The sequence below is a fragment of the Squalius cephalus genome (genome assembly GCF_949319135.1).
Source record: "Squalius cephalus genome assembly, chromosome: 6".
NCBI classification, from domain to species: Eukaryota; Metazoa; Chordata; class Actinopteri; order Cypriniformes; family Leuciscidae; genus Squalius; species Squalius cephalus.
In genome coordinates this window covers 33,675,880-33,702,217 of record NC_137127.1, presented here as the reverse complement: position 1 = coordinate 33,702,217, position 26,338 = coordinate 33,675,880, and the positions used below count along the sequence as shown (strand labels likewise).

General features: G+C 38.8%; 1 protein-coding gene across 6 annotated transcripts in view; it reads left to right on the top strand.

Moving 5' to 3' along the window:
• def8 (differentially expressed in FDCP 8 homolog) overlaps positions 1-26,338 on the top strand; it is a 120,317-nt gene that overhangs the window by 65,017 nt on the left and 28,962 nt on the right. For all 6 annotated transcript variants that reach the window (XR_013821522.1, XR_013821523.1, XM_079874231.1 and 3 more), the window contains one exon: positions 10,898-10,995. Coding sequence is in view for 4 of the 6 variants with exons in the window: in XM_079874231.1 (XP_079730357.1) it covers positions 10,898-10,995 (98 nt within the window). In the remaining 2 variants the exon portion in view is untranslated. The remainder of the gene's footprint in view (positions 1-10,897; positions 10,996-26,338) is intronic.

Sequence of the window (26,338 nt, the reverse complement as noted above, 5' to 3'; positions counted from 1 at the left end):
TATATATATATATATATGTGTATATATATATATATGTATAATATATATATATATATATATATATATATATATATATATATATATATGTGTGTATATATATATATATGTATAATATATATATATATATGTATGTATGTATGTATATATATATATATATATGTATGTATGTATATACAGTACTGTGCAAAAGTCTTTGGCATGTTAATATCCCCACCCCAAAAATGTCCCCAAAAATGGTTGTAAGTCAGTTATTTATATCTTTTGCTGTAGTGTGTCAGTAGGAAATATCAGTTTACATTTCCAAACATTCTTTTTGCCATTAATTGTAATAATCCAGTGAGATTTGAAGAAACCTTCCTGCAAAGCTACCTGAAAAACTATGCGCAAGTGTAGTTGGACAAAAGCCGTTTTAAATGCAAAGGGTCGTTACATCATATATTGATTTGAATTAGTTAATAGAAGTTAAATCATAAATAAATTCAATTTGTGATTTTATTTTTGAAAGCATTCTCACTTTACAGCATTTTAACACAAGTGCCAGTACTTTTCACAGTACTGTAGCTTTGCAGGAAGGTTTCTTCAAGCATCTTGGAGACGTTCCCGCAGTTCTTCTGGATTTAGTTTGTCTCATTTTTTTCTGTTTCTTCATGTAATCACAGACGGACTCGATGATGGTGAGATCAGATCATACCAGCTGTTGTCAGACTCCTTGTGCATACAGAAATCTCACTGGATTATTACAATTAATGGCAAAAAGAATGTTTGGAAATGTAAACTGATATTTCCTACTGACAGGCTACAGCAAAAGATATAAATAACTGACTTACAACCATTTTTGGGGACATTTGGGGTGGGGATATTAACATGCCTAAGACTTTTGCACAGTACTGTATATATGTGTATATACAGGTATGTATATATATATATATATATATATATATATATATATATATATATATATATATATATATATATATATATATATATACACTCTAAAAACTGCTGGGTTGTGTTAACCCAATTTTGGGTCAAATATGGTCTCACCCAACGTTGGGTTAAAAAATGCACTTTAAAAATGGACAAATTGCATTTTGGACAAAATCAAAAATGGACAAAAATGCAATTTAAAAATGGACAAATTGCATTGGTTACATTAAAAATGTAAACCAACGGCTGGGTTTGTCCATTTTTAAATTGAATTTTTAACCCAACGTTGGGTGAGACCATATTTGACCATATTTGATATATATATATATATATATATATATATATATATATATATATATATATATATATATATATATATATATATATATATATATATATACAGGTGCTGGTCATAAAATTAGAATATCATCAAAAAGTTTATTTATTTCAAGAATTCAACTTAACAGGTGAAACATATATATTATATAGACTCATTACATGCAAAGTGAGATATTTCAAGCCTTTATTTGTTATAATTTTGATGATTATGGCTTACAGCTTATGAAATCACACAGTTTACACAGTAATACCATGGTCATTGAACCAGGTTTTGGTTCTTTTGCCAGTGTGGGGAGGTGCAAATCCTACTGGAAAATGAAGGAAGCATGAAGTGCTCTGAAAATGTCCTGGTAGACGTAGCTCCTGAGGAAGAGCTCTTATATACGTATACACACAGTTCTTTGGCTCTCTATGATATTGGTGTACTAATTCCTATTCTCTGGAATACTTAATTTTGATTGTTTTGTACATTGTAATGGACTATTTAAATAGCTGAAGCTTTAAGATTTTGGTAAATTCATTAGAGTAATAATAATCTATATAAAATCGTAATAATATTAGGGATGCACTGAATGTTCGGCAACCGAAATGATTTGGCCGAAAATAGGAAAATAAATTTGACAGAACAATGATGCTTTTGATGACACGTTCATATAGCAACCAGCGTAGAGTGAGAGACGCCGTGCATGCTTTATAAATGCAGCTAACATGTCGGCAGTGTGGAATCATTTTAAAGTTTCTGAAAAAGAAAAGGAAAGTTCCTCCTCAGTCCCAGCACACCCACTCCATCTGTGGCTGAACCATTTCATTATCTCTGAGGCATCATTGTTTTGAAATGAACAACTGTCAAAAAAAAACTGCAATCTTTAAATATTTAACAATTCCGGTCCTAAGTACTTGTCTGCTCCATGCACAGTCAGGCACCGACTGTTTAGCGCTGCATCTCATGTCACCGATGAGAAGAGGAACCAACTTTCATGTGAGAAAACAGAGAAGCAACATTTCATAAAGAAGAATTAGACACTTTTCCTGTCTAGGACAATTATCCATTTGTTGTGGGTTCATCCACTTTTTTGCACTCTTTTCAATGCACTTTTTAATGCACTTTTTTGTTGTAGGCGTACAGAGTATGTTACATTCTTTCAGCAGTCAGTTATAGGCCTAATATAGGCTATTCAAGAAGGGGGCTCAAAAAGGATGGCCAAATAAAAAATATTTTTATTTGACTAATTTATTTATTTTAAGTTATATTGTGCTTTGGTATAATGTCTGCTGGAATGTTAAAGATTCAGTTTTAAATTAATATTTTTAAATTGTAGTTTTGTAATTGATTTTTTTTCTTTGAAAGTGAAGTGAAAGTGAAGTGTGAAGTGAAGTGATGTAAAGGCCAAGTATGGCAACCCATACTCTGATAATTTGTCCTCTGCCTTTAACCCATCCAAGTTAGTGCACACACATTAGGAGCAGTTAGTAGTGAACATACCGGAGCAGCGGGGAACTGGACAGCCATTCACTGCAGTACCCGGGGAGCAATTGGGGGTTAGGTGCCTTGCTCAAGGGCACCTCTGTTCGATTCTCAATACCTGCAGTCTCTCTAACCATTAGTCCACAATTGCCTTGAAAAGCAAGACAATATAGTAAAAAATATTTTGATAAATGGAAAAAAATTGAAAAACTGCATTTGAAATTCGGCTTCAGCCAAGAATTTTCATTTTGGTGCATTCCTAAATAATAATATAATTTATAATCTTTTTTTTAAATAATAATAACTGAAACTTGATATTATGTTGTTCAGCTGTAATTCTGAACAGAGGAAAGACCACACAACTGATTAAGCCAAGTATTCCCAAAGGCAGCCAAAGCTACCAGAAGCCATTATAAAAACAAGATTCGTCAAGAGAAGCAGAAAAATCACATGCCGTCAGCTGCAGTACTGTAAATCACTGGTCAGAGCAGAATACAGAATTCCCTGTGACTGTGACAGTTAATCACACAAAACAGAAGTGTGCTTTTGCAACACTGATATTGCTTCACGGAAAGACAAATTGATGAAAATGGGATGATGCTTTGTGTGTCTTTGGCCAAAGCACTTGGAAGATTCTGTAAGACTAAAGGGGGCTGTAACATATGCAGACCCAGGTTCGAGGCACACATAGAGCGGGGCTAGTAGGACCTGAGGAGTCACACATTGGCCAAAGCACTTGATTTATATATATAATCAACCTTTTTAAATGAGTAGTTTCATATTTCTCCAATATTTTTAATTCGATTATGCTTTTTGCAAAACTTCATTGGATTGTAGTTCTTTTCCTCACTTAAGCCGAGAAGTACACTGTCTTGCAACTAATGTGACAGTATAAAAATTGGTTGCCATAATTGCTGGAGCTTTTATCATGGTATACGGTATAATCACGATATTGAAATAAGTTGCAAAAAAAGTGTTGTCATACTATAACTGTCACACAAAGTTATAAAAAAAAAAGTAAAAGCAGACGATTACGAAGAGAAGAGGTTAAAAGTCTTTAATAACAAACTCAGAAGGTAATCAACAAATACAGACATAATTCAACTCATGCATTAATGAGAACGGACCACAGAACACTGAAAAGACTGCAACTTAAGTACAAGCCAAATGAATGAAATATTGATAAACACCTGTGCTAATGTAATGAATTAACATGACAACTAAAGAGTGGTGGGAAAACTGAACAAATGAAGACAGGAAACTGGTGAAAATAAACAAAGTCCATGATAATGAAACTAAGAATCTGTGACAATGACAGGTTTAATAACTTTTTTCTTATAACAAAAATAACTGAACATATAAATACAATAAAGCAACACTCAAAAAAAAAAAAATGAAGTAAACAAATGTTTCAAACAGATTAAAGAACAATGGAATTATAAACAACAATAGGTATCACTTGACAATAATCTCATTAATGTTAGTACATTAACAATGAGCAATAGCTTAACATTAACTAAGATAATAAATGCTTTAGAAGTATTTTTCATTCAGTTTATGTTTACCGTTTACCCACTGATGATGCTATTACCTTTACCCTTCACACTGCTCTCTACCACCTGTAAAATAAGAACACTAATGTGAGAATGCTGTTTGTGGACTACAGTTCATCATTCAATACCATAGTACCTGCCAAGCTCGTTGTGAAGCTCCAAGCTTTGGGCCTGAGCTTGTGCTCTGTGCATTTGGATCTTGGACTTCCTGTCAGGCAGACGTCAGGTGATCAGAATGGGCAGTAACATATAACTGGTGCTCCTCAGCGCTGCGTTCTTAGCCCACTCATGTACTCCATGTACACACAAGACTGTGCAGCTACACACAGCTCCAACGTCATCTTCAAATTCGCTGATGACACAACGGTGGTTGGCCTGATCACTAACAACGTTGAGAGGAGAGAGGAGGTGCGCACTCTGACCTAATGGTGCCAGGGAACCACCTCACTCGACATCGACAAGACCAAGGAGCTGGTGGTGGATTTCCGGAGACAGAGCAAAGAACACATCCCCATCACCATCGACAGGACACCTGTGGAGCGGGTAAACAGCTTTAAGTTCCTCTGTGTTCATATCACTCAGGATCTCACATGGTCTGCTCACACACATGCAATGCTGAAGAAGGTACATCAACTCCTATTCTTCCTGAGACTGCTGAGGAAGTTTGGAATGAACCCCAGCATCTTCAGATCATTTTACACCTGCACCGTTGAGTGTCCTGACTGGCTGCATTACTGCCTGGTTTTGGAAATGCCTGGCGGGTTTTCCCACCACGTTCTAGGACGTGATCTTCCATCCCTCCAGAACATCTACACCAGGCGGTGTATGAGGAAAGGCCAGTCACTGGTCATTAGTGACTCCAGTCACCCGTCCCACAGACTGGTCGCTCTGCTGCCCTCAGGCATACATCTTCGCAGCATCCAATCCCACACAAGCCGACTGAGAGACAGCTTTTTTCCTCAGGATATCAGGCTACTGAACAGCCAGAACTGATACACCTTTACACAGCATGCCCCCACTATATTCTATGCCATGCCCTGAACTTTAAAGGGTAACTCTCGCCAAAATTGAACCTAGGCTCTTTTTGTTAATCTACCCGAGACTTTCATGTTAAAGCATAATTCGAATGGAAACCCCACTTTTAAGATTGACCGTATTTTCGTTTCAGGTCAAAATGCCTTTTGAAATGGAGTGCATGGGGGACTTCTATGATAGCATCAAAATCGCTATTTTTAAAACACTATCAAAACAAGTATCACCAGGGGCTCTATACATGAACCTGAGCATTGACTACATTGTTTGTGTACATAAACTTCACTAAAAAGAAAGGTTTTGTACGACTCACTTTATCAGTTAGTGTTTCCGGTGACTGGAATTTTGTCAGTCAAAAGAAGTCGATCTCCGAATGCAACGTAATGAACTGACTCCATATGAGGAAATGTCATGAACTTGTAATTTCAATGAAAAGCATGATAACTTAGATACAAAATTATCCGTGAATTTATATGGAAACAAGCTTTAGGAGCTTTCCATCTTTACTCTCCTCATGTTACGTTGCATTCGGAGATCAATGCAAGATTTTGTTCAGATTAAAATATAAAAATCTTAAAAAATATAAAAGTCTTTAAGTATTTAAAGGTTGTATCAGCGATTTCAGGCCCAAACATAAATGATCACATTCATCTAATCTTTCCTAATGATCCGCTAGCTGCCCGCCCCATAAGCATGCCGTCAAAAAAACGTGTCTCTTTAGGCAGCCTAGGCTCTGAAATCTGCACACAAAAACAGTTGGTTTCACCAACACTCAAAACCAAAATAAATAGTGTTCCAACCAATCACCGACAGGGGGTGTTGTGAGATTTCCGCGTGCAGTCGTCATAGGCAGCCGTGCACGAGCGCAAAACCTCACAACCGGGGCCTGAAATCACTGATACAACCTTTAAGTGCTGCGATGAACAACATTGCAAATACAAAAATCTGAATGACTGTTTAAAACATTTACTGTTCAGAAACAGAAAGCAACGTAGCTGCTTTGTTTACGGGGTTACTGGGGTAACAGCTGCATTTCTGCTGTTCCGTCAGCGCCATCTGATATTCACGGTATTTTGGAGTGCCCACGATAACAATATAGTGCATGTTCATTATCGTGATATACTGTATCGTATTACTGTATACTGGCACAATACTTACACCAATTTGTACCTTGGGATGCACATAAGTGGTGCGCAGGTGCGCATGCGCTACCCAATTAAACAATGCGTACCAGATGAATTGCCGCAACCCTCATTTGCGTACCTAAGATTTGGGGATAGATAGGTGCGCAATCTGTGGTGTTGGATAGGCCTCAGAACTAGAGATGCGCGGATGGGCTATTTCATCCGCAACCGCATCGCAAAACTCATCATCCGTCCGCCATCCATCCGCATCAACGTTTTTGACCAATTTTCAAAACCGCACCCGCCCGCCATCCACTGATTGGGCAATGCAAGGCGCTGCTGATGACAGCCGCGAGACTAGAAAACTCTCTTACCTCAGAATATCAGCAGTGAACTCCGTCTCCGATCGGCGCACATGGACAAAAATAAATAAATTAATTAAATAAATAAATAGCCTAAATTAAACGAACTTCGGCAAACCTGACCGTACAATATTTTCATTGTAGCCTAATAGAAAACGCATTTTGGCACATCATTTAGGATTTTTTGTTGGTGCGCCATCAGCTAGCCTATGCCTACAAAAGAAAGATGAAATTTAATATTAATAATTGATCCATGTCGGTATACACAGCCTAATATTTTACACTTAGGCTATAATTAAAAAATAGCCTAAACAATCAAGATAGCCTATTTACTTTTTTATTTATTAAAACCAGGAAATAGGTTAATGAAACATGGATTAAAATTAAGATACAATTAATACAAAACGAAATTCGCTTTAAAGAAAGGCTTTGTGCTTTCTGTTTAAGGTCTCTGTGAAAGTTTGAAAGTCTTTTAGTGCCGCGGCGCTTTCAGAGTGGTCGCGTCCGTAATGGAGAACTGTCACTCACGTAAGATTTCGAGATTTCCTCATAAATGACAAAATACTTTAAAAAAAAAAGACAAACCATCAATTTAAAAATATATATATATATAAAAAAAGGATGGATTTATAGCGTTTTGGGGGAAAAATGGATGGATGACCTTCTATTGCCTTTGTTTTTAATTCTCCTTTTTTGAGTTTGTCACGTAAAGTTACCTCCTTCGCCGGCGTTGCCATCTCTGATAATAACAAGCAGTCTGCATAGACTCGATATTAGCCTACTGCCTGATAAAAATTTGACTATTTTAAAGTGTGCTCGATTTTTTATTTTTTTTATTTTATTTTTTTTATTTGGATGTAGGTATAGTCAGATAACAATATTTAACAATATATTATGCATCCCTCTAATTTGTTCCTCCCGTGAGGTGGGTTAAGGAAAAAATGCATTTGAAAATGTGAGGACCAAGCAACAACCCCAGGTTCTCCCCTGAGAACAAGACCAAAAATGTTATGTGCACCCCTGGTTATTAACTTAGTGGCCGCTTACACGACACCGTTCTATGCGCTCCAGCCGCTCATTTGCACAAAGCAGTTGCCTGGTGGCTCAAGAACGCAAACCATGAAATAGGTTCCAAGGTACAAGCCTTGAAAAAAATTATAATAATTATCTCTGCGCAAACTTCATAAACGCAAACCTGTGAGAATGCTGACGGCATGCACATGTGTATTATGTGTTTAGTCTATAGGTATGCTCGTTTGAATATATATGTGCACAGGCGTGTAGTCCTTCTTTACAAACCAACCCTCAACAAGTGACTTGTCTGGCCTTAAAAATTTATAATACAGAATTTATCGCTTCCGTGTAGCCACGTGAACCGGAATTATCCCGACAACGTTTTATCTGTACAGAGGTAAAGGGGAGGGAAGGAGGCCTTCACAGGGGAGAGACTAGTTGACAGTTCAGGGCTGTGTTGTCGTCGTGTCTATTCAGGTCCTTCATCAGATCTGGATACGGCCTGTATCCGGCAGACCTCGAGATAAACAGAGAGACTAATATTAGTGTAGATGCCATCCTTCTTATGATGTAACAAGTACATCAGGATTTATGGGAAGTGTTCCCGGTTCCGGCTGACCTAATCTATGTAGCCTAACATTGAATTATAGAAGTCTATAATGTGTTATGTGGATGCTGGGTCAAAGAGATGTGTTTTTAGACTAGATTTGAACTGAATTTGACAGAGTGAGTCTGCTTCCCGGACAATGTTAGGAAGACTGTTCCAAGTTTTGGTGCTAAATAGGAATGCACGATGTTTAATAGGGAGCCAATGCAGTGTTGACAGAACCGGGCTAATATGGTCATACTTCCTGATTCTGGTAAACTGCTGCGTTTTGGACCAGCTGTAGTTTGTTTATTAAACGTGCAGGGCAACCACTCATTACAGTAATCTAGCCTTGATTTCATGAACGCATGAACTAATTGTTCCACATTTGTCATTGAGAGCATATGAAGTAATTTAGATATATTTTTAAGATGGAAAAATGCAGTTTTACAGATACTAGACATGTGACTTTCAAATGAAAGATGAAATGAAATGCAAACCCAGGTTCCTAACCGACAACAAAGACTTGACAGAGCAGCCATCAAGTGTTAGACAGTATTATAGGTTATTACGTGAGGACGTATTTTGTCCAATAATTAGAATCTCTGTTTTTTCAGAATTAAGTAGTAGAAAATTACTAGTCATCCAGTTTTTTTTATGCATTCCGTTCATTTTTTGAATTAGTAAGTTTCTTCTGGACATCAAGAAATATAGAGCTGCGTATCATCCGCATAACAGTGAAAACTAATGCCATGTTTCCTAATGATATCTCCTAAGGGTAGCATGTACAGAGTGAACAGCAACAGTCCTGGTACTGAGGCTTGTGGTATGCCATACTGAACTTTTGATCGATAATACATCTTTTCATTTACTGCTACAAACTGATAACGGTCAGATAAGTATGATTTAAACAATGCTAATGCAATTCCACTAATGCCAACATAATTTCCGAGTTTATTTAAAAGAATGTTGTGGTCAATAGTATAAAATTCTGCACTAAGATCGAGTAACACCAATAGCGAGATACAACCACGATCAGATGATAAGAGCAAATCATTTGTGACTCTAACGAGAGCAGTCTCAGTCCTATGGTACAGTCTAAATCCTGACTGAAAATCCTTGCAGATACCATTTATTTCTAAAAAAGGAACATAGTTGTGAAGATACTGCCTTTTCTAGTATCTTTGACAGAAAAAGTAGATTCGAGATCGGCCTGTAATTGACTAATTCTGTAGGATCAAGTTGCGTTTTTTTAACAAGCGGTTTAATCATAGCCAGCTTAAAAGTTTTTGGTACGTATCCTTATGACAAAGATGAATAAATTCAATTAAGAAGAGGATCTATGACCTCTGGAAGCATCTCTTTCAATAGCTTAGTCTGTATAGGGTCTAATATACATGTTGTTGATGTAGATGATTTAATGAGTTTAGAAAATTCTTCCTCTCCTATAGCAATGAGTGAATCAAATTTTTCCTCAAGAAGACTACAATGCCTGATGCGATACTGTAGACGGTTGCATAGTTATAATTTTCTCCCTGATATTATCAATCTTGTAAGTAAAGAAGTTCATAAAGACATTACTGCTGTGCTGCATGGAAACGTCTGGGGTTGAAGCTTTATTTTTCATTAATTTAGCCACTGTTTCAAATAACTAGGGTTTTGTTTATTTTCTTCTAATAGGGTTGAAAAATAAGCAGATCTAGCAGCTTTTAAGGCCTCTCTGTAAGTAATTGAGCTCTCTTTCCATGAATGTGAAAAAACTCTAGTTTTGTTTTCTTCCAGTTGCGCTCCATTTTTCTGGCCGCTCTCTTAAGGGTCTGAGTGTGCTCGTTGTACCACGGCGTTGGACTATTTTCTTTAATCTTCTTTAAGCGCAAAGGAGCAACTGTGTCTAAAGTGCTGGAAAAGAGAGAGTCAAAAATTTCTGTCGCAATATCAAGTTCTTCTAAGCTATCTGGGATGCTGAGGAGATGAAACTGATCAGTTTAAATTATATGGAATATTATAATATGTTATGTATCTATTAATTGAACACACCTTTAGAAAGTATAATGCAATAAAACACATGACAAACAACCAATTTCAGATGTAACAAGGAATCTGCAAATATTATAATGCATTTTAACTTTGGCTAAGTGGCTAAGTTTGGCTAAGTTTCCTTTAATGCTTTGTTAGAATTGAGTGAATGATTCAATATACACTGAATGATCCTCATGTAATACTGTTCAGAAACTTGTAAAATAGTTAATTTTAGTAGTTCATTATAGTAAATGGTTCATTTTATTTTAATTCAAGTCGTCAGTCGTTCTTATTGCTAAGAAGGAAAGACATGACAAAGATAATACACAGGTACATTTTAAAATAATTTAACTCAAATAGCTCAAATCATTATTTTATGTACAAGTATTTTTTTTTTTTTTGCACACCGTTGTAAACAGGAGCTCTTGCTCAGAGTAAAGATGTGTGTGATCTGAATCAATATCCTGTGTCCACAGAGGTGATGTCGGAGATTTTTTCATCTGAATCCAAAACTCAGAGTTCAGACCGTGCAATGGATCTGGGCTTGGCTGAAGACCACTTCTCTCGACCTGTGGTAAGCACTTATTGCTTTTAATTGTGCTTAAGCAGGATCTGACTGATACTGTTTGCAGATAGGCTTACCAGTATCTATATGCTGCAGATGGCCATTATAATGCTGATATATACATAAAACTATTTAATATTAGCAAATGATATGTACACATTTACTTTTACATGTATTCATTTAGCAGACGCTTATACCAAAGCGACTTACAAATGAGAACAATAGAATCAGTTAAACTAACAATAGGACAGCAATATGCAAGTGCAAACCCATCCCAGTTTAATCTAACACAGTATGTGTACTTTTTTTTTTCTTTTTTTTTTTAAATAAAGATAATAGATATAGAATAGAAGATAAAGAGTTAGTATTAATGGATTAAGTGTTGCCGAAAAAGATGCGTCTTTAGCCGTTTCTTGAAAAGGGCCATGGACTCAGCAGCTCTGGTTGAGTTGGGCAGGTCATTCCACCAGCATGGAACAGACCAGAAAAAGGTCAGAGAAAGAGATTTTGTGCCTCTTTGAGATGGCACCACAAGACGGCGTTCACTTGCAGAGCAAGTTTCTGGATGGCAGGTAAGTCTGAAATAATGAGTTTAGTAGGGTTGTACTGAGTTTGAGTTTGAGTTTGAGTTGTACTGAGTAAATGAGTTTAGTATGTAGTAGCAGAGACAGTGGTTGTTCTGTAGGCAAAAGTCAGTGACTTGGATTTGATGTGAGCGGCAACTGGCAACCAGTGCAATTTCGTGAGGAGAGGAGTGACGTGTGCTCTCTTCGGCTCGTTAAAGACTACTCTAGCTGCAGCATTTTGGATCAGTTGCAGAGGTTTCATAGTGCAAGCTGGAAGACCTGCCAGGAGAGCATTACAATAATCCAGTCTGGATAGAACAAGTGTTTGGACAAGGAGTTGTGTAGCAAGCTCTGATAGGAAGGGCCTGTGCCCGGTTGCATAAAGCACCTTAAGTGTAATTTTACACTAACCCTTAAGTTCGCCCTTATGTTTCCCTTAAACCTAAGGGTGTTGCAGAAAAAAACCCTTAAGTGTTACTTAAGGGTTTCTTTAAGTGAAACATCATAAACACTTAGAATTTCCCTTAAATGCTGTTTTTTCACTTAAATAATCCCTTAAAAAGCGTTAAGTGTTGCATAAAACCCCTTAACGGTCATTTCCCTAAGTATACCTTAAGGTTTGGAAATCGTAACCTTAAGAGTAACGCGGACAAAAATAAGACGACTTGGCTGAATTTATGGAACCAGCTGAAGATCATTATGTGCCAAGAAGAATTTTTAGGGATAGGGAGAACCCTTTGGACCATTTTAGCGATGAAAAATTGTTGCAAGAATACCGATTTGATCGACGCGCAATATTTGCGCAATACATCGCTAACAAACCAGAGAGCGACCTTGACCATGTCACACATCGCAACACTCTTTACCTGCGGTGTTACAACTGCTTATAGCACTGCGTTTTTTTGCAACTGGGAGTTTTCAGTAGTGGGATATGTTTTACACGTGCATAAATCGGCTACCATTCAATAAATGTAGGCTACAATTAGTGTGTATCGGATTTTCAGGTGACATTCTCAATTCATTCAGTTAACGGACGCTCTGAGGTAAAGTGTTCAGACTGCAGACTTATAGCAACGATTATATTTAATTGTACAGTACAGTCATAACATAACATAACGTACAGACATTATCTTAATTCCATAATGTCCTTAAACATAACAATATTGCTGGCCATAAACTGAGAAAGTGCGCGTCCGGTGTGTGATACAGTTGTCCTAGACGCGACGCGGCGTGTTAGTGTTTTGCGTATCTATGGCAACAACAGACTTTTATAACGTGAATCCAGGATCACTGTTGTGAAACACTTAAATGTTTCCCTTACCTAAGAGAACCGTTTAAGAGATTATATGCAACACCCTTAAGTTATTCTCTTAGGTAAGGGGAAATCGCCCCTTAAGTATCATACTTAAGGGAAAAACTTAAGGTGCTTTATGCAACCGGGCACTGATCCTCATAATGTTGTATAAGGCAAATCTGGAGGACCTGGCAGTTCTAGCAATGTGGGCTGTAAAGTTCAATTGATCATCAATCACAACTCCAATGTTCCTGGCTGATCTAGATGGAGTTATGGATGACGAGTCTAGCTGAATGGTGAAGTTGTGGTGACGTGTTGGGTTGGCCGGGACCACAAGCAACTCTGTCTTCGCAAGGTTTAGTTGAAGGTGGTGGTCCTTCATCCAGCCAGAAATGTCTGTCAGGCAGGCTGAGATACGAGCAGCAACCATCAGATCATCAGGCTGGAATGAAAGGTAGAGTTGTGTGTCATCAGCGTAGCAGTGATAGGAAAAGCCATGTTTCTGAATCACAGATATTAGTGATGTCATGTAGATGGAGAAGAGAAGTGGTCCAAGCACTGAGCCCTGAGGCACTCCAGTAGCTAGATGTTGGGTCTTGGACATCTCACCCCTCCACGACACCCTGAAGGACCTACCTGACAGGTAAGACTTGAACCATTGTAGTGCGGTTCCCGAGATGCCCTTCGTCTTTAAAATTGACAGGAGGATCTGGTGGTTAACAGATCCAGCAGGATGAGAACTAAGGATTTGGAAGCTGCTCTTGCCAGTCTCAGAGCTTCAATTACAGAGAGCAGGGCAGTCAGAGGAGGAGGAGGGTTGAGAAGAGAGGTGAAGGTTTTGAAAAGCATGCACATTTTTTTATTTATTTTGTTGTTATAGTAAGTCATTTTAACAGTAGAGATATTAGCAGAGAAGGAAGAGAGGAGGGATTGATAAAGACCAAGGTCAGTAGGATCTTTCGATTTGCGCCACTTCCTCTCTGCACCCCTGAGTTTAGAATGATGTTCGCGGAGAACATCAGACCAGAGGGGGTGGTGTGGGCTGTCCTGGAGGAAAGGGGGCAGAAGTTGTCCAAGCAGGATGTTATAGTGGAGAAAAGAGTATCAGTTGCACTGTTAGTATCTAGTGTTGAGAGCTGATCAGGTGGAGGAAGTCAAGTCAAGTCAAGTCATCTTCATTTATATAGCGCTTTTAACAATGTAGATTGTTTCAAAGCAGCTTTACAGAGATAAGCGTATAATTTAAGGTAACAGAGATTGTTTCGGCTTTACAGCAGAGTTAAGTTATTTCCATCTAAAGTTAGTTTTGATTGATTTGCTTCCGTCGCAATGATCATTTGTTATTAAATTAGGGGCCGCTAAGACGACACCATTCCCTCTACACAGACTTTAAACGCGAACCTGTGAGAAACACTGATGGCGTTCACATGAGCATTTAGAATGAGTTCTATAGTTATGTGCGTTTGAATATATGCAGGTTTGGAATTCCCTAAAAGCCAAGCCTAAACAAAGTACTTGTCTTTCCCTATAAATTTTGATAAAGAATTTTATTTTATTTTGTTGCTTTGGGGTAGGAACGCGAAACGGATTTTCCCGACAACGCCTTATCTGTAGAGTGGTAGTGGGATCCTCCATAGGGAGAGACTAGTTGGCACTTCAGCACTGCGTTGTCATCGGTCCAGGCGAAGGTCCTTCGTCAGATCTGGATACGGCCTGGATCCGGCAGGCTGCAGGAAAACCTCGGGATAAACACAGACACTAAAATTAGCGTAGATGCCATTCTTCTCATGATGTAACGAGTACATCAGGATTTTTGGGAAGTGTTCCCGGTTCCGGCTGACCTAATCTATGCAGCCTAACATTAAATTATAGAAGTCTATAATGTATTATGTGAAAGCTAGGTCAAAGAGATGTGTCTTTAATCTGGCTTTGAACTGACAGAGTGTGTCTGCTTCCCGGACAATGGTAGGAAGACTGTTCCAGAGTTTTGGTGCTAAATAGGAAAAGGATCTACCGCCAGCAGTCGATTTTGATATTCTAGGTATTATCAACTGGCCGGAATTTTGAGATCGCAATAGACGTGACGGACTATAATGCGTTAAGAGCTCGCTCAAGTACTGCGGAGCTAAACCATTTAGTGCTTTGTAAGTGATCAGCAATATTTTAAAATTGATGCGATGTTTAATAGGGAGCCAATGCAGTTTTGACAGAACTGGGCTAATATGGTCATACTTCCTGGTTCTGGTAAGAACTCGAGCTGCTGCGTTTTGAACCAGCTGTAGTTTGTTTATTAAGCGTGCAGGACAACCACCCAGTAGAGCATTACAATAATCTAGCCTTGAGGTCATGAACGCATGAACTAATTGTTCCGCATTTGTCAATGAGAGCATATGGCGTAATTTAGATATATTTTTAAGATGGAAAAATGCAGTTTTACAGATACTAGACACGTGACTTTCAAATGAAAGATTGGTATCAAAGAGCACACCCAGGTTCCTAACCGACGACGAAGACTTAACAGAGCAGCCATCGAGTGTTAGACAGTATTCTAGATTATTACGTGAGGACGTTTTTTGTCCAATAATTAGAAACTCTGTTTTTTCAGAATTTAGAAGTAGGAAATTACAAGTCATCCAATTTTTTATATCTGCTATGCATTCCGTTAATTTTGTGAATTGATAAGTTTCGTTAGGTTTTGAAGAAATATAGAGCTGAGTATCATCGGCATAACAGTGAAAGCTAATGCCATGTTTCCTAATGATATCTCCTAAGGGTAGCATGTACAGAGTGAACAGCAACGGTCCTAGTACTGAGCCTTGTGGTACGCCATACTGAACTTGTGATCGATGAGACATCTCATCATTTACTGCTACAAACTGATAACGGTCAGATAAGTATGATTTAAACCATGCTAGTGCAATTCCCGTAATGCCAACATAATGTTCTAATCTATTTAAAAGAACGTTGTGGTCAATGGTGTCAAATGCAGCACTAAGATCGAGTAACACTAATAGAGAGATACAACCACGATCGGATGATAAGAGCAAATCATTTGTGACTCTAACGAGAGCTGTCTCGGTACTATGGTACGGTCTAAATCCTGACTGGAAATCCTCGCAGATATCATTTCTTTCAAGAAAGGAACACAGTTGTGAGGATACTGCCTTTTCTAATATCTTTGACAGAAAAGGTAGATTCGAGATCGGCCTGTAATTGACTAATTCTGTAGGATCAAGTTGCGTTTTTTTAACAAGCGGTTTAATCATAGCCAGCTTAAAGTTTTTTGGTACGTATCCTAGAGACAAAGACGAATTAATGATATTAAGAAGAGGATCTATGACCTCTGGAAGTATTTCTTTCAGTAGCTTAGTCGGTATAGGGTCTAACATACATGTTGTAGATTTAGATGATTTAATGAGTTTAGTAAATTCTTCCTCTCCTATAGCAACGAATTAATCAAATTTTTCCTCAGGGAGACTACAATGCACTGCCTGATTCGATACTGTAGAAGATGGTTGCATAGTTATAATTTTGTCCCTGATATTATCAATCTTATAATTGAAGAAGTTCATAAAGTCATTACTGCTGTGCTGCTTGGAAACTTCTGTGCTTGAAGCTTTATTTTTCGTTAGTTTAGCCACCGTTTCAAATAAATACCTAGGATTATGTTTATTTTCTTCTAATAGGGTTGAAAAATAAGCAGATCTAGCAGCTTTTAAAGCCTCTCTGTAAGCAATAGAGCTCTCCTTCCATGAAATGCGAAATACCTCTAGTTTTGTTTTCTTCCAGTTGCGCTCCATTTTTCTAGCTGCTCTCTTAAGGGCCCGAGTGTGCTCATTGTACCACGGCGTTGGACTATTTTCTTTAATCTTCTTTAAGCGCAACGGAGCAACTGTGTCTAAAGTGCTGGAAAAGAGAGAGTTAAATGTTTCTGTTGTAATATCTAGTTCTTCTAAGCTATCTGAGATGCTGAGATGATGAAACTGATTAGGAAGATTATTAATAAAGCAATCTTTAGTAGCAGAAGTGATAGGTCTCACATATTTGAAACACGGAGTCGGCTTTGCAGCCTTGGCTAAATGCAAATTACACGAGACTAGGTAATGATCTGAGATGTCATCGCTCTGCTGCAGAATTTCAACGGCATCAACATCTATTCCGTGTGATAATATTAGATCTAGAGTATGATTACGACGATGAGTAGGTCCTGACACGTGTTGTCTAACTCCAATTGAATTTACAATGTCTTTAAATGCCAATCCCAATGCATCTTTTTCATTATCGATGTGTATATTAAAATCACCAACAATTAGTACTTTATCTGCAGTCAATATTAATTCTGATAGAAAGTCCGCAAATTCTTTGATAAAGTCTGTATGGTGCCCTGGTGGCCTGTATACAGTAGCCAGCACAAATCTCAAACGTGATTTATCGTTTACACTATATATTTTTACATTAAGCACCAATGCTTCAAAAGAATTATATTTAAAACTTGATTTCTTAGTGGTTTTGAAACTATTACTATAAATTACAGCAACACCACCCCCTTTGCGTTTCGGACGAGGCTCATGTTTATAACAGTAATCTTGCGGGGTTGATTCATTTAAAGTAATGTAATCGTTTGATTTTAGCCAGGTTTCTGTCAAACACAGCACATCTAGGTTATTATCTGAAATCATATCGTTAACAACGAGTGCTTTTGAAGTAAGCGATCGAATATTCAGCAACCCAAGCTTTAGCATTTGCTCATCTGTAATATAGCTGTTTTTTATTTGTTGAACATCAATTAAATTTTTAACCTTAGATGGGTTTAAACGTTTTTTGGATTTCCAAATTCGGGGAACAGACACAGTCTCTATATGATGATAGCTAGGTGAAAGAGGCTCTATGTGAAGTGGGGAAGTGTGGATGAGACCAAAGAGGATAGGCAGAGAGAGTGAGAGTGAGAATAGGTTTCTCCAAAAGGTGACCTGTGGAGGAGTGTGTGTTGTGTTCTGAGGCAGGTTGATGTTGAGAGTGAGGAGGAAGTGATCTGAGGTGTGCAGCAGAGTGACCAGTGTATGGTCAGTGGAGCAGTAGCGCGTGTAAATAAGGTCTAATTGGTTGCCTGATTTGTGAGTAGCTGCAGTAGATACTCATTTGAGGTCGAATGAGGCAAGCAGAGTGTGGAAATCAGCAGCCTGAGGCTTTTCTAGGTGGATGTTGAAGTCTCCAAGAACTGCGAGAGGAGTACCATCCTCAGGGAAGGATGAGAGTATAGGGCTGGGCGATAAAACGGTATCGGTATTTATCGACGGTACACCATTGCCTGTAACGTAAAAAATGTTCGATATAGCGCTCGATATTTTCATGCAACCATGAACTGCGCACTCCACATCATGATGAATAAAAGTGCGTTCCATTCGTCTGTGATTCGTAAGTGGACTGCGAAGTTAAAGATGGCGCGACCACCACAACGTTGCCCAACATCAAAAGGCAAACGTAATGAAAGCGGAACGAAAACTGCGCCAGCCTACTCATTATTTTGTGCTTCACGCTCAGTTTGGACCATTGTCTGTGCAGCGCGAGCTGATCTTGATCAAGCGACACTGTTACTACAAAGCGCTAAGAGATCCAGTAAAGAAAGCATTTGAATTCGCCACTGAAGTAACCTTAAAGCAACACTAAAGAATATTTTTTACCTTAAAATAATGTTTCCAAAATCGTTTCAGTGGTTCATCAAGTCGTAATGGGGAAAGGCACTTCTGCATTCGCTTTGTGGCCCTATATCTGCTATAACCGCACTATGCAAGTTTGCCAGATCAGGTAGCGTTTCTGTAGTTCGAATGAGACATAAGAAACTACAAATTTGCTTTTACAGACTTGCTTTACGGCAAGGGTTACAATAGTCATTATTTTGTTTTTCTTTGTTTCTGATGTGTCAATACATCATACTTTCATAAAATCATGCAACATACTCTACCTTGTCTGTGAACATCATTCATTCCAAAGCCGGTGCTGGATAAACAGCGAGCGTGCGTGCGACAGTAGGCTGCGGTAGGCTAAATTATTTACGACCATAGACAGTTTAAGAAATGGACACAGCGACCCCGTAGACTTCAATGGAGAAAAGTGAAATCTATTAGAAGCACTCACTTCCTGATGGCTGAGCATACTGCGCAGCCTCAAACTGAGCTTGACGACATAGATGTGACATGAGCAACCTGTCTGACAGTTGTAAGTCTTCTAGTAGCTGTGCCAAGAGAAATCTGAATCATTCCCTTCCGAAACTTGCAGAGACGGAGAGCGTGAGTAGGAGCTGTCCATGAGCTAGGAGCAGGAGCAACTTTATGACTCTCTATGGGCTTCTCCCTTGACTTTATCGGACTTTATGCCTCCATGTCCCCCTGATTGCCTGCGAGCTTCTCCTCCTGTACGGTAATTTCTCTACTGTGCGACAGAGAGTCACGTGGTTATGATGCAATCGTTAGCCTATTTTTACAAAAACTGCTTCTACGGGGCCATAACGTAAGATACAAGGTAATGGAGCCTTTTATACATTGTTGTGTTTCTTTAGAAATAAACAATGGATAAATAGAGTCTTTAAACGCCTCAGATGTAAAGTTATTCGCTGTCAAAGAGACGCCAAAATGAATGGGAGCCAATGGAATGCTAACAGCAGGTGATGGCTTGCTAACCAATGGCGGCCCCCAGGGAAGGTACGCTTTCCGGGTGCTGGATTACCCCCTTGTTTACGACAGTGGTAATGGACAATTCCGCTTCCAACTTGTAGGGGGACCGAAGAGGAAAAGTTCTTTGGTGTTGCTGTGAGATCTAGTGAGAAACATTAAAATTTCAAACGGATCAAACACCGCTAACGTGGAAACCAGGAGAAACATTGTGCCATGAATGAACTAGTTATAGGCTTTAAGTCCACAGATCAGCAACATTCACCATGGATTTAATGTAGTAACACTAACTGTAACCATGGAAGTTTGGCAGGAATAGTAAAATGCTCTCAAGTATGTCACACATCTTTTTCCAGCACTTCAAAACTCAAATATTGTCAAATTTAAATGTTATTTTTTAATGTGATGACCAAAACATTATTTGTTCATCCTTCAAAGATTACCCCCATTTATAATGTTTCAATATGTAAGAAAACTCACATTTATTTAAAAATATTTTTTCTTTTAATACATTTTGTCTTTTATTTTTTAAATCAAGGAAATTTCTCTGGCATTTCTTTCTTTTTGCTGTATCGAAAATGTACCCAACCGTAACTCCACTGTGTCGTATCAAACTGAACTGAACCGTGAATTTTGTGAAGCATTACACCCCTACTTATTTCAGATGTTGATACCTCAAAGTTTGCCTTGATTGTTCTACATTTACACTTTAACATTGCACACATTTTGTAACATTTTAAGTTCAAGAGTTTCTTTAACACATACTTTTTTATCTTAATATAAGACATAAAGAAGATATTTTTGTTTACATTTTATTTTGTTTTTGACTGCTAAATTGAATACAATTTGTTGTTTGCCTTAATAATGTGGATGAATAAAAAAAACTGGTTTAAATTCAAACTTTTCTACTTGTCTTTAAAAAAAAAAAGGTTATAAAAAATGTCAATAATTATCGATACACGAACGATACATTGAACAATGAAACATTATATTGTGATAATATTTTTTGCTATATCGCACAGCCCTATGAGAGTACCACATCAAGCTCCTCCAAGAAACTGCCAAGTTGACCTGGTGGACGATACTACAAAATGGATTTTAATAGGCCTAGTGATGGTAACTGAATGCGATTCAAATGAGGTGGTAAAGGATAACATTTTCAATCGTTTGAGATGAGAAGACCAGTACCTCCACCCCTTCCGGTCAGACGAGGGGTGTGTGAGAAAGTGAAGTTAGTGGAGAGGGCAGCAGGTGTGGCAGTGTCCTCTGGTCTGGTCCAGGTCTCAGTGAGGGCCAATAGGCTGAGACCTGAATGACTAGAATTAGATGTAATGAAATCAGCTTTGTTTACAGAGGACTGACAATTCCAGAGACCAATGGGAAAAGAGAATAAAGTACTAGAAGAAACCAGAAAGGTACGCAGGTTGCTAGGATTGTGCTGCCTCCTACGTGTGACATCACCGTTCTAACAGGAAAACCCTTAACGCGTTCCAGCCGCCTATCCGCACAAAACAGTGCCTGGTGTCTTGAGAATGCACTCCCTGAAATAGGTTAGAAGGTGCAGACGATTATCCGTTATCTCTGCACTAACCTCAAAAACGCAAACCCGTGAAAACGCACATGTTCAGGCCAAAGGTATGCACATTTGAATATATATGTGCGCAGGCATGTAGTCCTTCTTTACAAATCAACCCTCAATAAACTACTTGTCTGACCTTAAAAATTTATAATACAGAATTTTTTTATCGCGTCTGCATAGCCATGAGAACCGGAATCATCCCAACAACATTTTATCTGTACTGAGGTAAAGGGAAGGGAAGGAGGCCTTCACAGGGGTGGGACTGGTTGACACTTCAGGACTGCATTGTCATCGTGTCCAGGCTCAGGCCCTTCATCAGGCTCAGGCTCATCAGATCTGGATACGGCCTGGATCTGGCGGACAGCGGTAAACCTCGGATTAACAGAGAGACTAATATTAGCGTAGACGCCATCTTTCTTATGATGTAATAAGTACATCAGGTTTTATGGGGAGTGTTCTCAGTTCCGGCTGACCTAATCTATACAGTCTAACATTAAATTATAGAAGTCTATAATGTGTTATGTGTATGCTAGGCCAAAGAGATGTGTTTTTAGTCTAGATTTGAACTGACAGAGTTTGTCTGCTTCCCGGACAATGTTAGGAGGATTGTTCCAAAGTTTTGGTGCTAAATAGGAAAAGGATCTACCGCCAGCCGTCGATTTTGATATTTGATTTTGAGATCGCAATAGACGTGAAGGACTATAATGCGTTAAGAGCTTGCTCAAGTACTGGGGAGCTAAACCATTTAGTGCTTTGTAAGTAATCAGCAATATTTTAAAATGTATACGATGTTTAATAGGGAGCCAATGTAGTGTTGACAGAACCGGGCTAATATGGTCATACTTCCTGGTTCTGGTAAGAACTCTAGCTTTTGCATTTTGGACCAGCTGTAGTTTGTTTATCAAGCGTGCAGGGCAACCACTCATAATAGCATTACAATAATCTAGCCTTGATGTCATGAACGCATGAACTAATTGTTCTGCATTTTTCATTGAGAGCATATGACATAATTTAGATATATTTTTAAGATGAAAAATGCGGTTTTACAGATACTAGACATGTGACATTCAAATGAAAGATTGGTATCAAAGAGCACACCCAGGTTCCTAACCGACGACGAGGACTTGACAGAGCAGCCATCAAGTGTTAGACAGTATTCTAGGTTATTACGTAAGGAAGTTTTTTGTCCAATAATTAGAATCTCTGTTTTTTCAGAAATAAGTAGTAGGAAATTGCTAGTCATCCAGTTTTTTATATCACCTATGCATTCCGTTAATTTTGTGATTTTGGTAAGTTTTGTCAGGGTGTGCAGAAATATAGAGCTGAGTATCATCAGCATAACAGTGCTGAAAACTAATGCCATGCTTCCTAATGATATCTCCCAAGGGTAGCATGTACAGAGTGAACAGCAACTTTTACTGAGCCTTGTGGTACACCACACTGAACTTGTGATCGATAAGACATCTCTTCATTTACTGCTACAAACTGATAACGGTCAGATAAGTATGATTTAAACCATGCTAATGCAATTCCACTAATGCCAACATAATTTCCGAGTCTATTTAAAAGAATGTTGTGGTCAATAGTGTCAAATGCAGCACTAAGATTGAGTAACACTAATAGAGAGATACAACCATGATCGGATGATAAGAGCAAATCATTGGTGACTCTAATGAGAGCTGTCTCAGTACTATGGTACGGTCTAAATCCTTATTGAAAATCCTCGCAGATATAATTTCTTTCTAAAAAGGAACATAGTTGTGAGGATACCGCCTTTTCTTAGCCTAGAAATCTAGACGCACCCTTGCGGCAGCAAAATGTATTTTGCAGCCAGGGTAGTCTAGCAACTCTCCGTTGACTTTAGAGCTGCAAAAACCTAAATTGGGTCAGGCCAATCACATCGTGTATAGAGTAGGCGGGGCGGGCTTAACATAATGACGACAGAGTTGCGACGGTTCCCCCTGCTACTTGAAAACAAAGAATGGCGGCTGCTGGAGAACAGTCTTTCGAATCGGCTTTGGCCGCGACTCTGGAGGACTTGGAGTTAAGTTATATTTTTTACAGTCTATGACTTGGAGTTAAGTTTTTCTTTGAGAAAAGAGCAAAGAATGGCACCTAAGTCATTCTTAAAAAAGGAAGATGTGTTCTTAGTTTTTTGCCGGCCAGATATGGCAAAAGTTGAATCTATCAACTAACGTTAGCTCCACTGAGGTGCCGTCTAGGGCTTGAATCAAACTTCATTCACGCACACATATATGAAACGCTTGCATACACATATACTAAGTAGTACTAACACATGAGACGCGTGGAACTCTCCGCGCACATACTCATCTGAGTTTGCGTGTGTGTGTGTTCGTGTCTCAGATGAGTATGTGCGCGGAGAGTTCCGCGCGTCTCGTGTGTGTAGAGTTTGCGTGTGTGTGCGTGAGCGACTTTAGGTGTGACGTTGTGCATTTCATATGTATTAGTTTGAGCATTCAGCAGTATATATGTATGTGTGACTACTTAGTATATATGTTTGCAAGCGTTTAATATATGTGTGCGTGAATGAAGTTTGATTTAAGCCCTAGACGGCGCCTCATACTGGTTGGTTGAAGCGCTGTCCTATTGCGTGCAGAGGGAATTTGAAAGACAGCCGTTTATCCCGCCCCTCGGATTGAGCCGTGTCTATGGAGAGTTGCCAGACCTAACATCTTGATGTAGGTCTGGCTTGCCAGGCTAGCCTTTTCTTGTATCTTTGACAGAAAAGGTAGATTCGAGATCGGCCTGTAATTGACTAATTCTGTACGCTCAAGTTGCGTTTTTTTAACAAGCGGTTTAATCATAGCCAGCTTAACAGTTTTTGGTACGTATCCTAATGACAAAGATGAATTAATGATATTAAGAAGAGGATCTATGACCTCTGGAAGCATCTCTTTCAGTAGCTTAGTCGGTATAGGGTCTAACATACATGTTGTCGATTTAGATGATTTAATGAGTTTAGAGAATTCTTCCTCTCCTATAGCAATGAATGAATCAAATTTTTCCTTAAGGAGACTACAATGCAATGCCTGATGTGATACTGTAGTAGACGGTTGCATAGTTATAATTTTCTCCCTGATATTATCAATCCAATAATAATAAGTGAAGAAGTTCATAAAGTCATTACTGCTGTGCTGCTTGGAAACGTCTGGGCTTGAAGCTTTATTTTTTGTTCGTTTAGCCACTGTTTCAAATAAATACCTTGGGTTTTGTTTATTTTCTTCTAATAAGGTTGAAAAATAAGCAGATCTAGCTTTTAAGGCCTCTCCGTATGCAATTGTGCTCTCTTTCCATGAAATGCGAAATACTTCTAGTTTTGTTTTCTTTCTAGTTTTGTTTTAATTCGTCGGCGATTCTCTCAGATTGCGTCTTTGATCATTCACACTGCGTTATTGTCACTCGTGTTCATGAGCACCGATTTGCCTATGATTTTGGCATTTGTCGGCAATCTCACAAAACCTGTTGGCGTGCGAAAATCGGGCCTAATGTGAACTTGGCATTAGATGAAGCTGTCCATAAGAGTCTGTACAGAGGACAAACAAAGTCCTGTGACTGCAGTGAGCACAGCGCTTTGATGGGCGTACTGCTTTCGCTCTCTCGCTCTGGTCTACGGGTGCGCGCGTGCCCTTCCGGGAGAAGTGCCCTTAGGACCCGTATAAGGAAATTCCGCCGCATCTGACGTCACACATGCCCATACTCGAAAAAAACTTTCCGAAACTTGTGACAAACCGGAAGGAGTATTTTTGGCACAGAAATACTCCATCAAACATACAACTTAATTTTTGAAACTTTGTCCATGTTTAGCATGGGAATCCAACTCTTTAACAGTGTAAAAAACTCAGTATGCATGAAATAGCATTTCACCCCTCCTTTAAAGAAAAGGTTTTTGTTTGTATATGCTGTCAATTATAGTTCTTAGAAATAAGATCGGTATTGACAAAAGTCTGTACTTCTAGCAAAAACGTACAAAATATTGCAATTGGTGCATCTCTATTATATATGTTTATGTATGTAACACCGTGGTCCTCTGAGGCAAAGCATTTCACTTGACTCAGAATAACTTGACTTCAAATAATTCACCCAAACATTTAAATTCTATTATAATTGACTTACCCCCATGTTGTTCTAAATTTGAGCTATATATACAGGGCTTGACATTAACACCTGCCAACCCATTCCTACCAGGCACTTTGGCGGGTTGATCAAAAATATAGATTTTCCGATACGATACTGAAATATCTGAAACTCTTCTGCAGGAGACACAATACCAGCTGCACACGTTCTTGCTCTCTAATCTCTCCGACAGCAAGCTGACACACAAACCCACTCACTCATTTCACTCCATACTCACTCATTTCATTTCCTCCGGATGTTGGTGTTACAGGGCTTGAATTTTGCCGTGGGATTGGGCGTATTCAGCATAATTTTGTGCTCACACCCAAAGTGCGTGCACATAAAGAGAAGTATAGTCCTATTGGCTAGATAAAACAGTATAATGGGTCCGTGCGTCAGGTCTTAACGTGACAGTAGCCTAATATACTGGCTTCCAAATTATGAGATAATATTAAAAATATCTGTATGGCAGTTTTCCCCTATGGTATCGATGTCAAAATTGTGGCCAGTGAAAATGACAGTGGCTAGTAACTTTGGAATACCACTAGCCACAGTGGCTGGTGAGCAAAAAAGTTTTTATATATACTGTATAGAAGAATGTTTCTGCTGTTTTGGCCCTATTATTACAGTTATAGGGCCCTATCTTGCACCCAGCGCAATTGACTTTATACACCGACGCATGCATCATTCCTATTTTGCACCCTACGCACAGCGGACTTTTCCCGTTGGTAAATTAGGGAATGAACTTGCTCTCCGAGGGCGGTTCAGCGAAAAGAGGAGGCGTGTTCCGGCGCGAACGTTCCCTGGTGCTATTTTGCAGTTCCAGAAAACAATTCCGCCACAGACCAGGAAAAACCTAGTCTAAAGTCAGTGGCGCATTTTCAGTGGCGTTCAGATGCTATTTTAAGGGCGCATGCTTGGCCATAATGTAGCGTGTGCACAACGTGCATACACTTTGCTTCTCTCATCTACACAAACGCAGCAGTTGACATTTTTGCAAACCATACATAATTACAAGGAAAAATCATTATGGTGTCCATGAAGATGTGAAAAAATAGGCATAAATCTAGCTTACACATTTACCCAAATTAGTATACGCCTGTTTAACCGA